This window comes from Crinia signifera, chromosome 9 (assembly GCF_055691185.1).
Source record: "Crinia signifera chromosome 9, ASM5569118v1, whole genome shotgun sequence".
In the NCBI taxonomy this organism is placed as follows: Eukaryota; Metazoa; Chordata; class Amphibia; order Anura; family Myobatrachidae; genus Crinia; species Crinia signifera.
Window position 1 is genome coordinate 129,400,186 of NC_139225.1, and position 16,011 is coordinate 129,416,196.

The 16,011-nt window shown below is 45.6% G+C and overlaps 1 protein-coding gene across 1 annotated transcript in view; it reads left to right on the forward strand.

Annotated features, from left to right (window-relative positions):
• SAE1 (SUMO1 activating enzyme subunit 1) overlaps positions 1-16,011 on the forward strand; it is a 45,533-nt gene that overhangs the window by 14,792 nt on the left and 14,730 nt on the right. Inside the window, 4 exon segments of the mRNA XM_083159774.1 lie at positions 1,768-1,870; positions 1,873-1,909; positions 7,265-7,364; positions 15,786-15,891. Coding sequence (XP_083015900.1) covers positions 1,768-1,870; positions 1,873-1,909; positions 7,265-7,364; positions 15,786-15,891 — 346 coding nt within the window.

The window sequence follows — 16,011 nt, forward strand, 5'->3', positions numbered from 1 at the left end:
TCTGAAATTTGGCAAGCAGCACCGGTTGACGATTCTACGCGTACATGCCAAATTTCAGCTCAGTACGCCCAGTCACTTTTGAGGTGCAGTCCCTCAAACACCATGCCCCCATCCGAAAAGTTCCCTATGGGAAAAATCCGTTCGTTGGATTCAGCCTTAATATAAGGGCACTACCGTGCCCTTATAATATATATATATATATATATATTATATATATATATATATATATATATATATATATATATATATATATATATATATACATACATATATATACACACACACATATATACATATATACATACACACATATATACACACATACATACACATACATACATACACATACACACACATACATACACACACATACATACATACACATACACACACATACATACATACACACACATACACACACATACACACACACACACACACATACACATACACACACACACACACACACAATGGACACTAAGTAGCAAAACATGCACAACTGTAACACCAAATGTAAGAGATATCCATGTGCTGCATTGTCCTAATGTAAATGTGTTCAGCTCTGTGCTGAGCAGGGAGTCGGAAAGACGCTAGCCGGCACAAGTATCCTAGCACCCGGAGAGACGCTCTCATGCAGAGATGCGTCTCCAGGGTAACGGAACTGGATGCCTGGTGACGTCATCAGCGCGGGACGGACAGACACACGTGCAAGTCCCCACACTGGCTCTGGCTCCCGCCTAGCACAGGGACAGGTATGTATAAAATTCCTTGTACCTATGCAGTCTGGTTTGTCAGTTTACCACAATCATGGGCCTTGAAGAAAATGCCAGTGACGGCATTGAAACGTCGGGGCATCCACCCATGAAATATATGTAATTTTATTGTGTGTGTGTGTATATATATATATATATATATATATATATATATATATATATATATATATATATATATATATATATATATATATATATATATATATATATATATATTTATTATTACAGTATATTCAATTAATTTTTAACCTTCTGTATATAGGGGCAATAAGTTGTACTGTGACCCATCTGACAAGTGACTTTCTAAACTCCCTTTCCCCCAGCACCTTCCTGTACTGTCTATGTTCCTGTGTTTAATCTCACATCATTGCTGCTTTGGAAATGGTTTGATTTAGAAACCCTTTTATGATTCTGCCCCACATCAGTAACCACAGAACCTGTAACGTGTGTCGCTGTTGTGCGAAATCACGTAACCTATGAAGACCAGAATTGTTTGGAACAGGGAAAAGTTTCCACTTCTGCTGGGCTACCTTGTACATAGCCATGTTTTGCCATTGGGTGTCAAGGACTTGTGTTAAGAGGCACACACGGGGGCGGTCTTAACCCCGGTTCTAAGCAATCTGACTGGATTGCTAAGAGATTAAGCCCGGATCGCTCCATGTGTGTAGCCCCGGGTGACTGCAATCTGCGGTCCCAGGCTATGCTTTTGCATGTAGAGATAGACCGGGCTTGCTCTGTCTATCCTGCTAGATCGTGGGGTTTTACTTATAAACAATAGGCATAACCCAGCTCAGCACCTATAGGCGGTGCATCGTTTGTGTCCTGCTCTGTGCACTGACAGATCTGTGCTTAGCACGTCGCTCGGCACTGAGGCCGGCGTCACCCTGTGTGTATTGGGCTTCACAGTTAGAACCTTCTCCTTACAGACAACAACAAACCAGCTGCCCAGTCTGCGCTCCATGTATGGCTTATTCTGTGTTCTCTCCCTTCCCAGGTATGTCTGACCTGCTGCCCTCGGGACCTGCTAGTGAAAGTGGACCAGATCTGCCACAAAAACAAAATCAAGTTCTTTATGGGCGATGTTTTCGGTTATCACGGAGCCATGTTGCTGACCTGGGAGAGCATGACTTTGTTGAGTAAGTGAAGATGCGGCAGCCCTCTGTGTTCTAGTATAAATGGGTGTGGTATATCTCGCAGACCATGTCTAGGCCCACAGAACACGTTCCACATTGACAAGGGTTGACTTGGAAGAAGTTGACGTGAGTATTTAACTTTTTTCTTTTGGTGTCAATGTTGACACCTGAGCGCATGGTTCCCAATTGTGTACTCTCTGTTTGCCATGCTACGGGCCGGGCACCTTGGGGTGCTGCGCTTGGCACACTTCACCGTCCACGTGGGTTATGATTGGGAATGTTAAAGTATGATCAAGTTCACAAATGAAAAATGTCCCCAAAAACTCTCCAGGCCTTGTGCATATAGACCTAGATATTGCCCATCAGCCATGTGGATACCAGTGTAAATCTACTGCTTCATGCAGGCTCTCTCACTGAGGAATAAGGTGCCGTATATTAAAGGTATCAGTTGCTTCGGTACTTGTGTAGTTTCACGGCGGCAGTTACGTAGTCAGCGTCATGTTCCTGCTGCCAGAGTAGTCAGCGTCCCTGTCAGAATCAGCGTAGTGTTCCCGCGGCCCCTGTCAGATCAGCATAGTTATCGTCGGCGGCGGCATCCCTGTCCTTATCGGCGTTGTGTTCCCGCAGCCAGCGTAGTCAGTGCGTTCACGGCTAGCCGGAGCTTACGTAGTTAGCGCGTGTCATCATTATTGTTTAAGATGGATGACATGACCGGTGTGAATGTGTTCCCGAAACACCCCCCCACTATCCACGCCAGCCCGAAGTGTGGTGAGCGCACGCGGTACGCATCCTCCCGACCTGTTTGCCAGTATGGAACACTGGCAAATGCGTTCTTTATTGTGCATGCGTTGCACTTGCGGCCGCATCCCCCTTTGTGCATGAGACACACATGATACCGATCCCCTAACCCAATCTCCCTGAAGGGACACAGGCAGGGTTCCCGTACCCTGCAGCAAGAATTACTGACACGCTCGTGCGTCTCAGGCAGATGGAGCACCTCTCTGCCGGCACCCGCATGATCGCCTCTCAGACTGATCCGCTGGTGCTGTGAGTGCATTGTATGGGGTGTGAGCTATTGGCTCTCACACACTGCCTCTCTCCCCCCCCCCCTTTACTGTACAATGAAATAACATTTAAAGCTTGACATCTCTTAGAATATTGTGTCCTATTGATCCTGGTAACGATCACTGGGGCAGAGATAAAGTGGAGATAATGTAAAAGGAGATGAAGCACCAGCCAATAAACTCCCATCTAATTTCAAACACAGTTCATTGGCTGGTTCTTTATCGCCTTTCACTTTATCTCCAGTTTATCTATTCTCCAGGCTTAATACATCTGCCCCACTGGGAGCTGTCATCAAGATCTCCCAACAGTTCATAGTTTTTCAGGCAACCTGTGGAGTTATAGTAGGAATGAATGCAGCAGGTTTGCAAATGTGGCAGTAATACCCCTTTTACACCAAAATCCCTGGTCTTTGAACACGGGAGTTTCCAGGGTTGGACCCAGCTTCATACCCCATTTACACAGCAATGTGACCCAGGTCAGACCCAGGTCTGCACCATTTAAAACTGAACCTGGGTCAGCCCTGCTTTTGCCTATGGATGACATTAAAAATGTCCATTTTAGGACTAATAAACTGCTATCCAACCTTCCCTCAATTATTTTAAATAAAAATTAAAAGACATGACAAGTTAGCATTGAAAAATGTTGGTTTGTTTTTTTTTGTAAAATATTTTTCAAAAAGTTTTATTCAGTGCTCAAGCACACATAGCGGTATAAAAGCGCAGTATCACCCATGTGCTCCCCCCCCCCCCCCCCAAAAAAAAAAAAAGATACTGCATCCAATTATGATTTCTGTGTGCACTGCCCGTATCCTTCCTGACTGTGCAGTGCACTGTGGAAAGGCATCCAGCACTTCTGTATCCTTTCAGCACTACCAAGATGTCCCAACCTGGGTTGTGACCATTTACACCGCCTACGACCCAGGTCCAACCAGTGTTCAACCCTGGTCAGGACCTGGGTAGGAGACCAGTGTTACTGGACCTGGGTTGGCGCCTTTTACACCAACGCTGACCTGGGTCCAACCTGGGTTTTTCCTTGGTGTAAAAGGGGTATTAGTAATGACTACAGCTGTGCACCAGCTAGGCGATCTGGAAAACGTGGACCGCTGGTAGATCTTGAGGACCGGTTTGGCCACCCCCTAAGCATCAGTCATGCGGGAACACGATCTGTGTGCTAATACATGGTTAGTCCAGTGTAAACCTAGGCTTGTTCATTAGATGCCGTGTACTCCTGGCCTCATGTTGGATTTTGGTTCGCAGTAGGCTAAAGATGCAGCTTTGAATTGTGGAACCATTTTGCACTGCAGGGTGGGGAGGGCAAATTTTAAATTGGCAAACTTAGGGTTGGGGGGAGGGGCTTATCTCTTAATCTTGGTGCAAAAGTAGAGCTATAGTCTATCTGCGTTCTACATGCCAAAGTAGGTGGTATTGGAACCCTTTACAGCAGGGCTGGGCAACACCGGCCCTCCAGATGTTGATGAACTACACATCCCAGCATGCCTTGCATCAGTTTCAGCATGGCCACATAGCAAAACTAATGCAAAGCATCCTGGGATGTGTAGTTCATTAACATCTGGAGGGCCGGTGTTGCCCAGCCCTGCTTTACAGCATGTCCAATTGCAGCTTTGCTCCTTCTCTCAAATTGGGCCCAGAATGGCAGATGTATCTATATGGAGGTCAGACATTAGATCTATTGACATCAGCTGTTCACAGCCTGGTCCCGTGATGCAGTCCTATGTAATGTCACCTTCCGCTGTGATTACTGACACCTTCAATACAAATAGGCTCTTGTTAATTTATTCCATCGTGAGTGTTAGCGCAGCATTGTGCGAAACGTGTTTACATTTCTATACTGTAGGAGAGGAGCTGTCTGCTCTCTATACGGTCACTTAGAATAAGGGGTGGCACACTGACTGCACAGATTTACGTATTGATAGTCCGTTCAATTTAATGCTGAACAAAGTTAAGCCAAGTAAATTTATTCTCCTCCTTTATTGATGTTACTATAATTCCATTATGTAACGGTGCCAAAGTTCAGGGATCTGATTGGCAGTTATTATGGTCAGTGACGTTCTGGCCCTGTAGCTCCTCCTCCTTACAGCAGAGTGACGCTATTACTGACCCTGCACCAGGGGCTTGTAGTTAGCAGACAACACACAGGTCCGTTCTGATTATGCTACAATATGGTTGCTTATTGCTGCAGGATGGGATCCAATATCAATCTTCAGGCCCCATACACTGGTCTGATTTCAACATATCTGGCCAAGAAATTAGCCCAAAAAGGATGTGTTCGACATCCTGTTGGGTCCGATGTGCGGTACTGTGCGTATCGGACCGGAGTCTGAGTTCCACATGCAATACGTTGCATGTAAGAGGACCGACTGTACCGCATGCCATCCTGCCCCCCCCCCCTCAGTGTGTATGCACTGAGCGGCTTTCCTCCAGTGTGTATGGACCTTACGAACCGTTTTTACGGGTCATAGGGTTGACTTATTTGTTTACAGTTTCTTATATAGCGTGGCAGATTCCATTGCGCCTTTTGAAGGTCAACATATATTAGGTCTACACATAATATAGGTTGACATGACTAAAGGCCCCCATACACTAGGGCGACTTGTCCTAAGGACAAGTCAGCCCCGATTTACCCTGAGCTTCCCCGGCAGCTCCCCGGGGCATTTGGCACTTGATGTGCCATATTTTACATGTGATAAATCGGTTGCGATTTATCACATGAAAAATCCTGGGGGGGGGGGGAGCGGCAGGATGGGAGTGGGGACCGGCCGGGGACGGGGTCCGGTCCTGGGTACCTGTAGGTGCAGGCTGTAATCTGTATTGTGCACTGGGAGAGCCTCAGCCTCTTCAGATGTAGCGGTGCTGCGGCAGGCAGGGTCAGGAGCGGGGACCGCAGATGCAGAGAGACCGGGTGCGCGGCGCGAGAATAGAAAGAAATCCCATTCAAAGGACTGGGCGGCCGCTGATTGGCTGAGAACTCAGCCAATCAGCGGCCGCCCAGTCTTTTGAATAGGATGGTTTCTATTCTCCCGCTGCTCTGCGGTCCCCACGGCGAGCGGGAGAATAGACCATCCTATTCAAAAGACTGGGCGGCCGCTGATTGGCTGAGTTCTCAGCCAATCAGCAGCCGCCCAGTCCTTTGAATGGGATTTCTTTCTATTCTCGCGCCGCGCACCCGGTCTCTGCATCTGCGGTCCCCGCTCCTGACCCTGCCTGCCGCAGCGCCGCTACATCTGAAGAGGCTGAGGCTCTCCCAGTGCACAATACAGATTACAGCCTGCACCTACAGGTACCCAGGACCGGACCCCGCCCCCAGCCTGCTCCTGTCACTCCCCCGGACGGCTGCACATGATTATTCTTATGTGCAGACCGTCCGACATCCGGATCTGATCCGATGTACACGGGACCGCGCATCGGATCAGATCGGATGTCATACACTACGCAATTTGCCCAGTTTCACCCGATTTCTCGGGCCAATCCTCCAGAATCGGGTGAAATCGGGGCCAAATCGCGTAGTGTATGGGGGCCTTAAGGTTGACAGGGGTAGAAGGTTGACACCAACATTAGGTTGACAATGGGACAGTCAAAAGGTTGATTTGAGTTTTTGATTTATTTATTTTTTCTGTCCCGCATTTCGACATAAGTTTGGACACCGTATCCATGCCCCGCGTCTCCTGGCATGGCTCTCTGTGCTCGCCATGCTTCGGGCACGGTACCTTGCTGTGCTTGGCACACTATTATATTCTCCCTGATGGTAGGGTATCAAATACCGCCTGTCGGCTCCAAAAAAGTGAAAATCTCATCTCGACCATTTGACTGTCAACCTGATGCTTGAGCCGACCTTCCAACCATGTCGGTCTTAGCCATGTCTACCCAACGACCGGATCCTGTTTTTTTACCTCTGTCTTCAGTATCTTCTATGTACGGCGGCTCTTTCATTCCATTGCGCCATTCTGCAGTAATGAATGTTATGGTCAGGTCTACTTCATATTTTGGAAGGTTTATGGCTGGGGTAGCCAACCCTAGTCCCCGAGAGCTACCAACAGTGCATGTTTTGCAGGTCTCCTCACAGAATCACAAGTGAGCTAATTAGCTCCAGCTGTGGATCTTTTAAAATGTGTCAGTGATTAATGAGTGCAGCTGTGCAGCAGCTAGGTTGTCTGGAAAATGTGAACTGTTGGTAGCTCTCGAGGGCTAGGGTTGGCTACCACTGGTTTATGGGAATGAGGGGGTAAATGTCTGTGAGTATGTCATATCTTATACCCATGTAAAAACATTTTTCCAGGGAAAAGATCAAAGTGACCAAAGCTAGTCATGAGGTTGCAGATGGTCCAGAGGCTAAAAAATCCAAGGTGGATTCTACAGAGAGCACCATGATGAAGAAGGTAACTCATCTAAGGTCAGAGTGTTTTGGACACGGGGCTGTTTCCCGGACCCTTGGATTTGATAGCGTCATTGTAGGTCTCGCTGAATCCAGCGTTTCATATGAATGGTAAATGTAGAAAGCGCATGACTTATTGTACGCAGGGTCCTGCAGCGCTTAGATTTCTAGCCACACCTGCACTCCGAACCCCAAAACACACAGCCAATCGGATTCACTCACTGCTAATTACATGCATGCGAGACTTTTATGTTCTAAATCAGAGATGGCTAACCTTGACACTCCAGCTGTTGTTGAACTACACATCCCAGCATGCCCTGCTACAGTTTTAGAATGGCCAAATAGTAAAACTGTAGTAGGGCATGCTGGGATGTGTATTTCAACAACAGCTGGAGTGTCAAGGTTAGCCATCACTGCTCTAAATATTAAAGGAACTTATTGGAGGCAATGCAGTGTTGCGTGTATTCCAGGAATAATGGCTTCCATATTGCGTGTGTGCGTTGCTTTACAGCATGTAAATGTGGATATTCGGGTGTCTTGACAAAGGCAGCGTTTTACTGCGTGTTCAGATGGGGAGGTCATTAACTCATCTTTAACTGTGTAATGGGTGCACACTAAACCGGACATGTCCAAACTGTGGCCCTCCAGCTGTTGTGAAACAAGTCCCGTCATGCCTTGCCACAGTTTTGCTATTAGGGAATGCTAAAACTATTGCAAAGCATGCTGGGATGTGTAGTTTCACAACAGCTGGAGGGCCACAGTTTGGCATTGTCTGGACTAGAGCGCATTTGCAGTGTTGAAAGCATTCACAATATATTCACCAGACTTTGTCCGCTTTGTATCAGCCACGTTGTCTACTCTGGGGATGTTGAACTTCCAGCCCTCCAGCTCTGGGAAACTACACATCCCATCATGCCCTGCTGCAGTTTTAACATCCCCTAATTGCAAAACTTGTGCAGTCAGTTGTTTTGCACCACATGTATAATTTTTGGCCCATATTGTAGATGTTGGGCTGCCAGTAATGAGGACTTGCTGACCTGGTATATCTAGATGTGTAATTGGTATGGTTTGTGTTACCTGTCACGTAATCACTGTGAGGAAGCAGTGTTCATTACATCTTAGGGGTTTATTCTAGTTCATTCTTTCTGACAAAATCCTTCTTAGATGGACAAAACCATGTGCACTGCAGGGGGGCAGATGTAACATGTGCAGATAGAATTAGATTTGGGTGAGTTATTTTGTTTCTGTGCAGGGAAAATACTGACTGCTTTATTTTACACTGCAATATAGATCTCACTTTGAAGAAAAACCCCACCCAAATCTAATTCTCTCTGCACAAGTTACATCTGCCCCACCCGCAGTGCACAGGGTTTTGTCCATCTAAGAAGGATTTTGTCAGAAAGAATGAACTAGAATAACCCCCTTAGTGAGGAACTGACCTGACAGACCTAATATTATCTATCCACCAGGGATGTGTGGTGAGGCGAGAGATTTTCACGTCACTGATACCCACCCAGAAAGTAATAGTATAAAAACAGAATACAGAAATCTTTATCATGGTGATTTGGTAAACGGCTGTACGGTTGGTTTCTTGCAGTGTAGAGTGAGAGGATGTGTAGAAGACGGTTCTCTTGCACAATAACACTACGCTTTCCCCCTGTCCTACACTGCAGGCAAGGTATATGGTTACATCATTGTGTAATCTGCAGGCCCGCCCCTCACATTAATTTATTCCTCACTGACATAAATTAGGATGCCTTAGGTGCTCGCAAACGCTTAAGTGTTGCAAATGGGAGTTCGTTTTTTTACTTGACAGACTTTGCAAAGTGACATATTTAAATTAGAAAATGCTTTGGGGGATGTGTGTTTCTATTCCCTACTGGTGAGCAAATGCACAGCCTGGAAGAACACAATAGTGTCTGAACATTTTGCAATTTAGCTTAATGTCTCAGCGGGGTCTTAACTCCCGCGGTACTAGCGCACTTGAGAAGGCTGTCAGTCTTGTGGCACGTGTCACATTCACTAGTGTTAAACGTGGGGTGCGGGATTCTCCAGAGTGACAGCACTATGGCACAGAGAGGGGCATGCTTGGGGCATTCAGTGTGGTAGCACGGTGCTTTATTACACCGTGTAACAATGTTGATAGAGATAATTACAAATGTGGAGCATTCAAGTAGAAAGCCTTGTCATTTGTACTGAGTGACCTAAATAATGGCAGAATATGGGGGAGAAACGGAATGCTAAATCTCATGAAATAGAATTCACACACAAAAAATAAAATCAGTTCTCCCTTAGTTTCTAATTAGACTGAGCCACATCGGTGTGTTGAAGAATGGGGGTTCTCCCTTGGGGTCTGCACCATTTAGGGATTTTTGGTATGAAGCTGATGCCAAATCCACTTGATTTGGCCAGTTGTAGTCATTCTTGTTAGCACTGTATCTGTAAGTCGCAGGCTAAGCGATGCCCTGAAAATAGTCATGTATTTTTTTGCCGCCACTGCCTGTGATCTCCCACACACAGTCCCTGACTGTCAATCTATTGGTGAATTCTCTGCAACTGTCGTTACAAGTTAATTGCCACAAGTGTGTGATGCATGTGGCCAATCGTTCAACTCCTTCAATACCTGCAAGATGGGTTAACCAGGCTGAGTAGGTTTTCTGGAGAAACGGAGGTTGAGAGGTGATATGATTAGTATGTTCAAATACAGGATTGGGAATCCATATGGAACTGGGAGATGATTGGTCAGTAACAGGCCTATACTTAGGACAAGTGGGCATGTACTGAGGCTTGAGGAAAATAAATTCCGTACTGAATTAAGAAGAGGATTCTTCACCATTAGAGCAGTAACATTCTGGAACTCATTGCCGGTGGGGGTGGTTACAGCGACTACTGTATGTTACCATTCTGAATCAGGCCCGTAAATCACTGTGACAGTCTATAAGAATAAACTTGCCATTTACCTTTGGTTTGTTTCTTAAGCTTATATTGACTTCTAATTCTGCATTGTCTACTATTATCATAACCAGTCACATGATGCAGAGAGGCTTTGAAAAGCCCATCTGAGCTCTGCTTGGGGTACTATAATATATACACCTCATCCCTTTCCTCTGCCTTCACATGACATACTGACGGTGTTGTCTGACTGGCAGCCATGTTTGTAACCTCTAGAGCAATTTTGAAAAGGGGATACACATGTAAGAAAACTTATGCGTGCTGAATAAGTACTTGTCGGGATTGCTGCATTAAGGGTTGTGTAAACTTTCTTAATACTTTTATTTTGAGAAAACTGTAAGTCTTATGCTTTTAATCGAGTAAAAGATCAGTAGCCGCCGCCGCCGCCGTTTATCTGCTGGTATTACTAGCCAAGTGGCCGGCCTTCTATCGCATCCTGCTATGGAAAGCCGTCCACCTCCGCGAAAATCGATTGGACGGGGAAAAGCGCCCAGTGTGTATGCACCTTAAGATTCCCAGGTTTTGACCGGAAAAGTGTTTTTGTAATATGTGGATTCTGTTCTATTGTCCTGTCACAGCCTAATGAGAGGGTGCAATTATTATAACTGTGGTCGGCAGTGATTCCGCTCTGTCTGAAAGGCTCCTTTTATCGTTCCTCTTGACCTTAATCTTGCACATGTCATTAGAGCTGAAAGCTCACCTTTCCCAGTAAGGTGTGTCCTGGGTTGCAGAGAACAAAGGCCCTTATTCTAGTTCAGTCTTAGAGGCAAATTCTTTCTTAGATGGACAAAACCATGTGCACTGCAGGTGGGGCAAATATAACATTTGCAGAGAGAATTAGATCTGGGTGGGGTTTTACTTCAAAGTGAGATCTATATTGCAGTGTAAAAATAAAGCAGTCAGTATTTACCCTGCACAGAAACAACATAACTCACCCAAATATAACTTTCTCTGCACATGTTACATCTGCCCCACCTGCAGTGCACATGGTTTTGTCCATCTAAGAAGGAATTTGCCTCTAAGAGTGAAGTAGAATAAGGGCCAAAGTGTGGGCAGCCTCTCTCCCCCCAGGCGACTGTCAGCTAATATAAGGATTCATTTGGCTTCATGTAGAACTGTTCTGTGTATGGCGTTCAGACTGTCTAGGTCCAAATTATTTAAATCAACAGAGTTCAAGTCAAAAGGTCACTATTCCTGGGGGCTGCTATTAGCCGGGACAGAGGAGCCTTTATTTTGAGGGAATCCTCAGCGCTGTCCAAAGAAAGAGCTTGCAAAGCTAAAGTATGTGCTGATCTATGTACTGCATCTCCTGCCAGTCACAGATCCGTATGTACAATTCACACACCCTAAGATGGGTTGGGATATACACAGTGAAAGGATTATACAGCAAAAATGATCTAGTACGTGCATGATCAGTTACAGAGGTCATGTTACCAATTTTACATTTCTACTTCATTATAATTTACTGATAACGTAATTATGTAGAAAGCACAGAGGGAGGGAATACCGCAGACTGTATGTCACACGCCTCCGATATCTCCATGTGATTACAGCCAATCTTATCTGTGCAGTACATCGCACATATTCTGTGTTTAAAGGGCCCTACACACGGGGGCAAATTAGGGGCTCACTAGATCGCTTAGGAAATGCTCTGAAATCGCTCCATGTGTAGGGGCCATAGCTATCGCCTGGCGATTAATATCCAGAATGCTGGATACGTCTAGTTAATCGCTGGGCAGGGTCAGTGTTCTCACCAGAGAAAACTGGCCTTGACCGATCGCTCGGCACACAACACTGTGTGCCGAGCGATCTACATTGAGCAGATTGCTCAGCAACATCTCCCTGTGCGTAGGGCCTTTTAGGCCAGATTGCTGAAGTGTGAGATGAACAGTCATTCATTAACAAAATGGTCTTTCGCTAACAACTGCAGATAATTCGTTACACACCGGAACCGTGAACTAAAAGCCTCATAATGTTACATCCGCGACAGAAGCCTTTGATGCAATATAATGAATATTTGCAATGTTACACGGAACAGAGCAGTAAGGCGGCAAGAATGGGTCTTACCGAGAGAGGGAGAAGTGGGTCCTGCTTACAATCTATTGGATAACAGGAGTTTAATACATGGAAGTGCGACATTTTGCATATTTGTAAGTGTTAAATGATTGGTAAGATCACTTGTTGGGGTCAGATGTGGTTGTGTGAACTGTGTAGAGGGGAGGTAAGTGGAATAGCTTATGGGGGGTTATGTAAATGAGTGAGAAATACCTGAATGTTTGGGGTACAATAGAAAGTCTTGTGCCTCGGAGGGCGTTCTGCAGAGTGGGTGCAGCATAGAAAATGTTCTGTAAATGGGAATTACATAAGGTGATGCGGTTGGGTGAGACACACAGGTCTTATACAGAGCAGTGGGGTCGAGCTGGGAGATATTTGAAGACGAGTGGAGGGATCCGTTGGTTTTGTTCTTGGCATTGAATATTAGAAGTATTTTTTTATTGTACTTGGTAAAATATGGACAACCTGTGTACAGAGAACAAGTTAGTAAAGTTAGTCTAATGGCTAAGATCACACTGGAAGAGTGAGGTGTGTGTTTAGGGGAAGAGTGTTGCAAAGGTCAATGCAGGAGATCAGTACATACACAGAAATCGGAGGTTTATGACGTGCCATCGGGTACGATGCGCGATCCCTTGCGCATCAGACCTGAGTCAGAGGTGGGACTGGCATGCTGGTCCGACCTCCAACTAAAACACCCCTCCCAGTAGGGGGGGGAACAGGGGTCGCATGCAATCCTGCAGCCCGGAAAGGTCCCGGGTGGCTTATGGGGGATCAGAGATGGCCATACACTGCTGCTATACATTGCAGTAGTGTATGGCCAGCTTAAGAAAGGGATTTCCACACTGCTTATGTTCATCATACATTAAGAGGAAAGTCCACAAATGGAGCATTCTGTCCCTCCTGGACAGGGTCATGTTGGGAGGTATGTAGACCTTTTGTCTTGGATACATTGAATATACAGTAGGGCAAAAAATATATTTGGAGAGCCACCGATTGTGCAAGTTGCCCCACTTAAAAAGATGAGCGGTCTGTAATTTTTATCATAGGTAAATTTCAACTGTGAGAGACAGAATGTGGGGGAAAACCTAGGAAATCACATTGTATGAGTGTGATTTTTTTATTTATTTTTTAAATCCATTTATTTGTATATTCTTGTGGAAAATAAATATTTGGTCACCTACCGACCAGCAACCATTTCTGGCTCTCATAGACCTCTTTAAGAAGCTCTTCTATCCTCTACTTGTTGCCTGTATTAATGGCACCTGTTTGAACTGGTTATCTGTATAAGACACCTGTCCACACGCTCAAACAGTCAGACTGCAACCTCTCCACAATGGCCAAGACCAGAGAGCTGTCTAAGGACACCAGGGATGAAATTGTAGAACTGCATAAGGCTGGTATGAGCTACTCTACAATATGCTTGGTGAGAAGAGATCAACTGTTGGGGCAATTATTGAAAAATGGAAGAAATACAAGATCATTGACCATCTCCCTCGACCTGGGGCTCCATGCAAGATCTCGCCTCGTGTGGTATCGATGATCTTGAGAACAGTGAGGAAGCAGCCCAGAACTACATGGGGGGGACCTGGTCAGTGACCTTAAGAGAGCTGAGACCAGTCACAAAGGTTACCATTCGTAACACACTACGTTGCCATGGATTCAAATCCTGCAGGCCTGAAATCTCCCCCTGCTTAAGCACATGTTCAGGCCCGTCTACAGTTTGCCAGTGACCATCTAGATGATGCAGAGGAGGATTGGGAGAATGTCATGTGGTCAGATGAGAGCACAATAGATCTTTTTTGGTATAAACTCCACTTGTGTTTGGAGGGAGAAGAATGATGAGTGGCATCCCAAAAAACACCATACCCACTGTGAAGCACGGGGGTGGAAACCTCATACTTTGGGGCTGCTTTTCTGCAAAGTGGACAGGACGACTGATCCGTTATTAAGGAGAGGATGAATTGGGCCATGTATCGTGAGATTTTGGCAAAAAACCTCTTTCCCTCAGTAAGCGCATTGAAGATGGAACGTGGCTGGGTCTTCCAGCATGAAAATGACCCCAAACACACCGCCTGGGCAACTAAGGAGTGGCTCCATAAGAAGCATTTCAAGGTACTGGAGGCCTAGCCAGTCTCCAGACCTCAACCCAATCGAAATTTGTGGAGGGAGTTGAAAGTCCGTGTTGCCCGGCGACAGCACCAAAACATGACCGTACTAGAGAAGATCTGCAGGGAAGAGTGGGCCAAAATACATGCTACAGTGCGTGCAAACCTGGTCAAGAACTACAGGAAACGTTTGACCTCTGTAATTGCCAACCAAGGTTATATTACAAAGTATTGAGTTTAACATTTTGAGTGCCCAAATATTTATTTTCCGCAAGAATATACAAATTGTTTAAAAGCATACAATGTGATTTCCTTTTTTTCCCCCCTATTCTGTCTCTCACAGTTGAAGTTGTACCTATGATGGAAATTTCAGACCTTCCACCTTTTTAAGTGTGTCAACTTGCACAACCGGTGGCTGTCTACTTTTTTGCCCAACTGTACTTAGATATGTGTAACATGATTTGGCTACAAATTGGATGTGGAGAGCAAAGGGCAGCTCTGAGGCAGTGCGAATCCTAACCAGCAAGATGGAGGGGTCTGGTTTATTGTTGTGTCATCAGAAATCCGTAACCTTTGTTTGCTGAGGAGAAATACATTTAAAACTCCATGTGGCATGGTTTCCCACCACACATAGGTGTCCTCTTTTCCTGCATAGCCCCCTAGGGGTGGGAGGACCCCAGTAGACAGTAGGTCACATCATTGCTATACCCTGATAAAGAAATTGCATTTCGTAGGCATGTGTCTCTTTATTCATAGTGAAGATGGGGTTTTCTAACAAGCAGCTGTACTTCTGTTTTCCTGATTTTTCACATGACACAAGATTGTCTCAATCTCCATGCTTGTAAGAAATAAGATGGTCCTCCAGGACCCTAGGCCAGCTCCTCTATGGTAAATGACATGTACGGTGGTGATAGTGGCGTTCTAGAATTGGTAAGCAATGTGCTGCGCTCCCTCTGCTGTAGGTGTTGGGCTGCCAAGGTGATGTGTAAGGCAGTGTCGCACTGTCCAGGAATTTCACAGAAACAGAAAAAAAAAATCTCGGCGAGTAAAGTTACAAAAAACAAAAAAAAGTTTGCAGGGAAAGTAGAGCACGATGTCCTCAACAACTGGAACGCTCAGTCTCATTATCCACAAGTGACATTGCAGCGGCCCCAATCAATGTTCCTCTCGCTGTCTAAATGTTTTAAAGAGCTCGGAGGGGGGGTGCGCGTGGAAAGGAGGGAGGCGGGTGGTTGGAATGACAGTAAGTTCAACTTTTCTCTGCGAAACATTCCCACTGCGACTCCTAACTTCTCTGATTTTGTCCTTGTCAGAAAATAGAGTTCTGCCAGTTGAAGGACGCCTTGGAAATTGACTGGAACAGCGAAAAAGCAAAACCTGCGCTCAAGAAAACTCCAGCTGACTTCTTCCTCTGGCAAGGTAGTAACTTCTTCCCTTATGTAACTGCAAACTTTAGCGGTCATTTGGTTTAATAACTCCAATAAGGGAAAGGGGTGAAAGTTGATTGTTTAGCTAAGCTTGCATATTTTAGGAGACTCC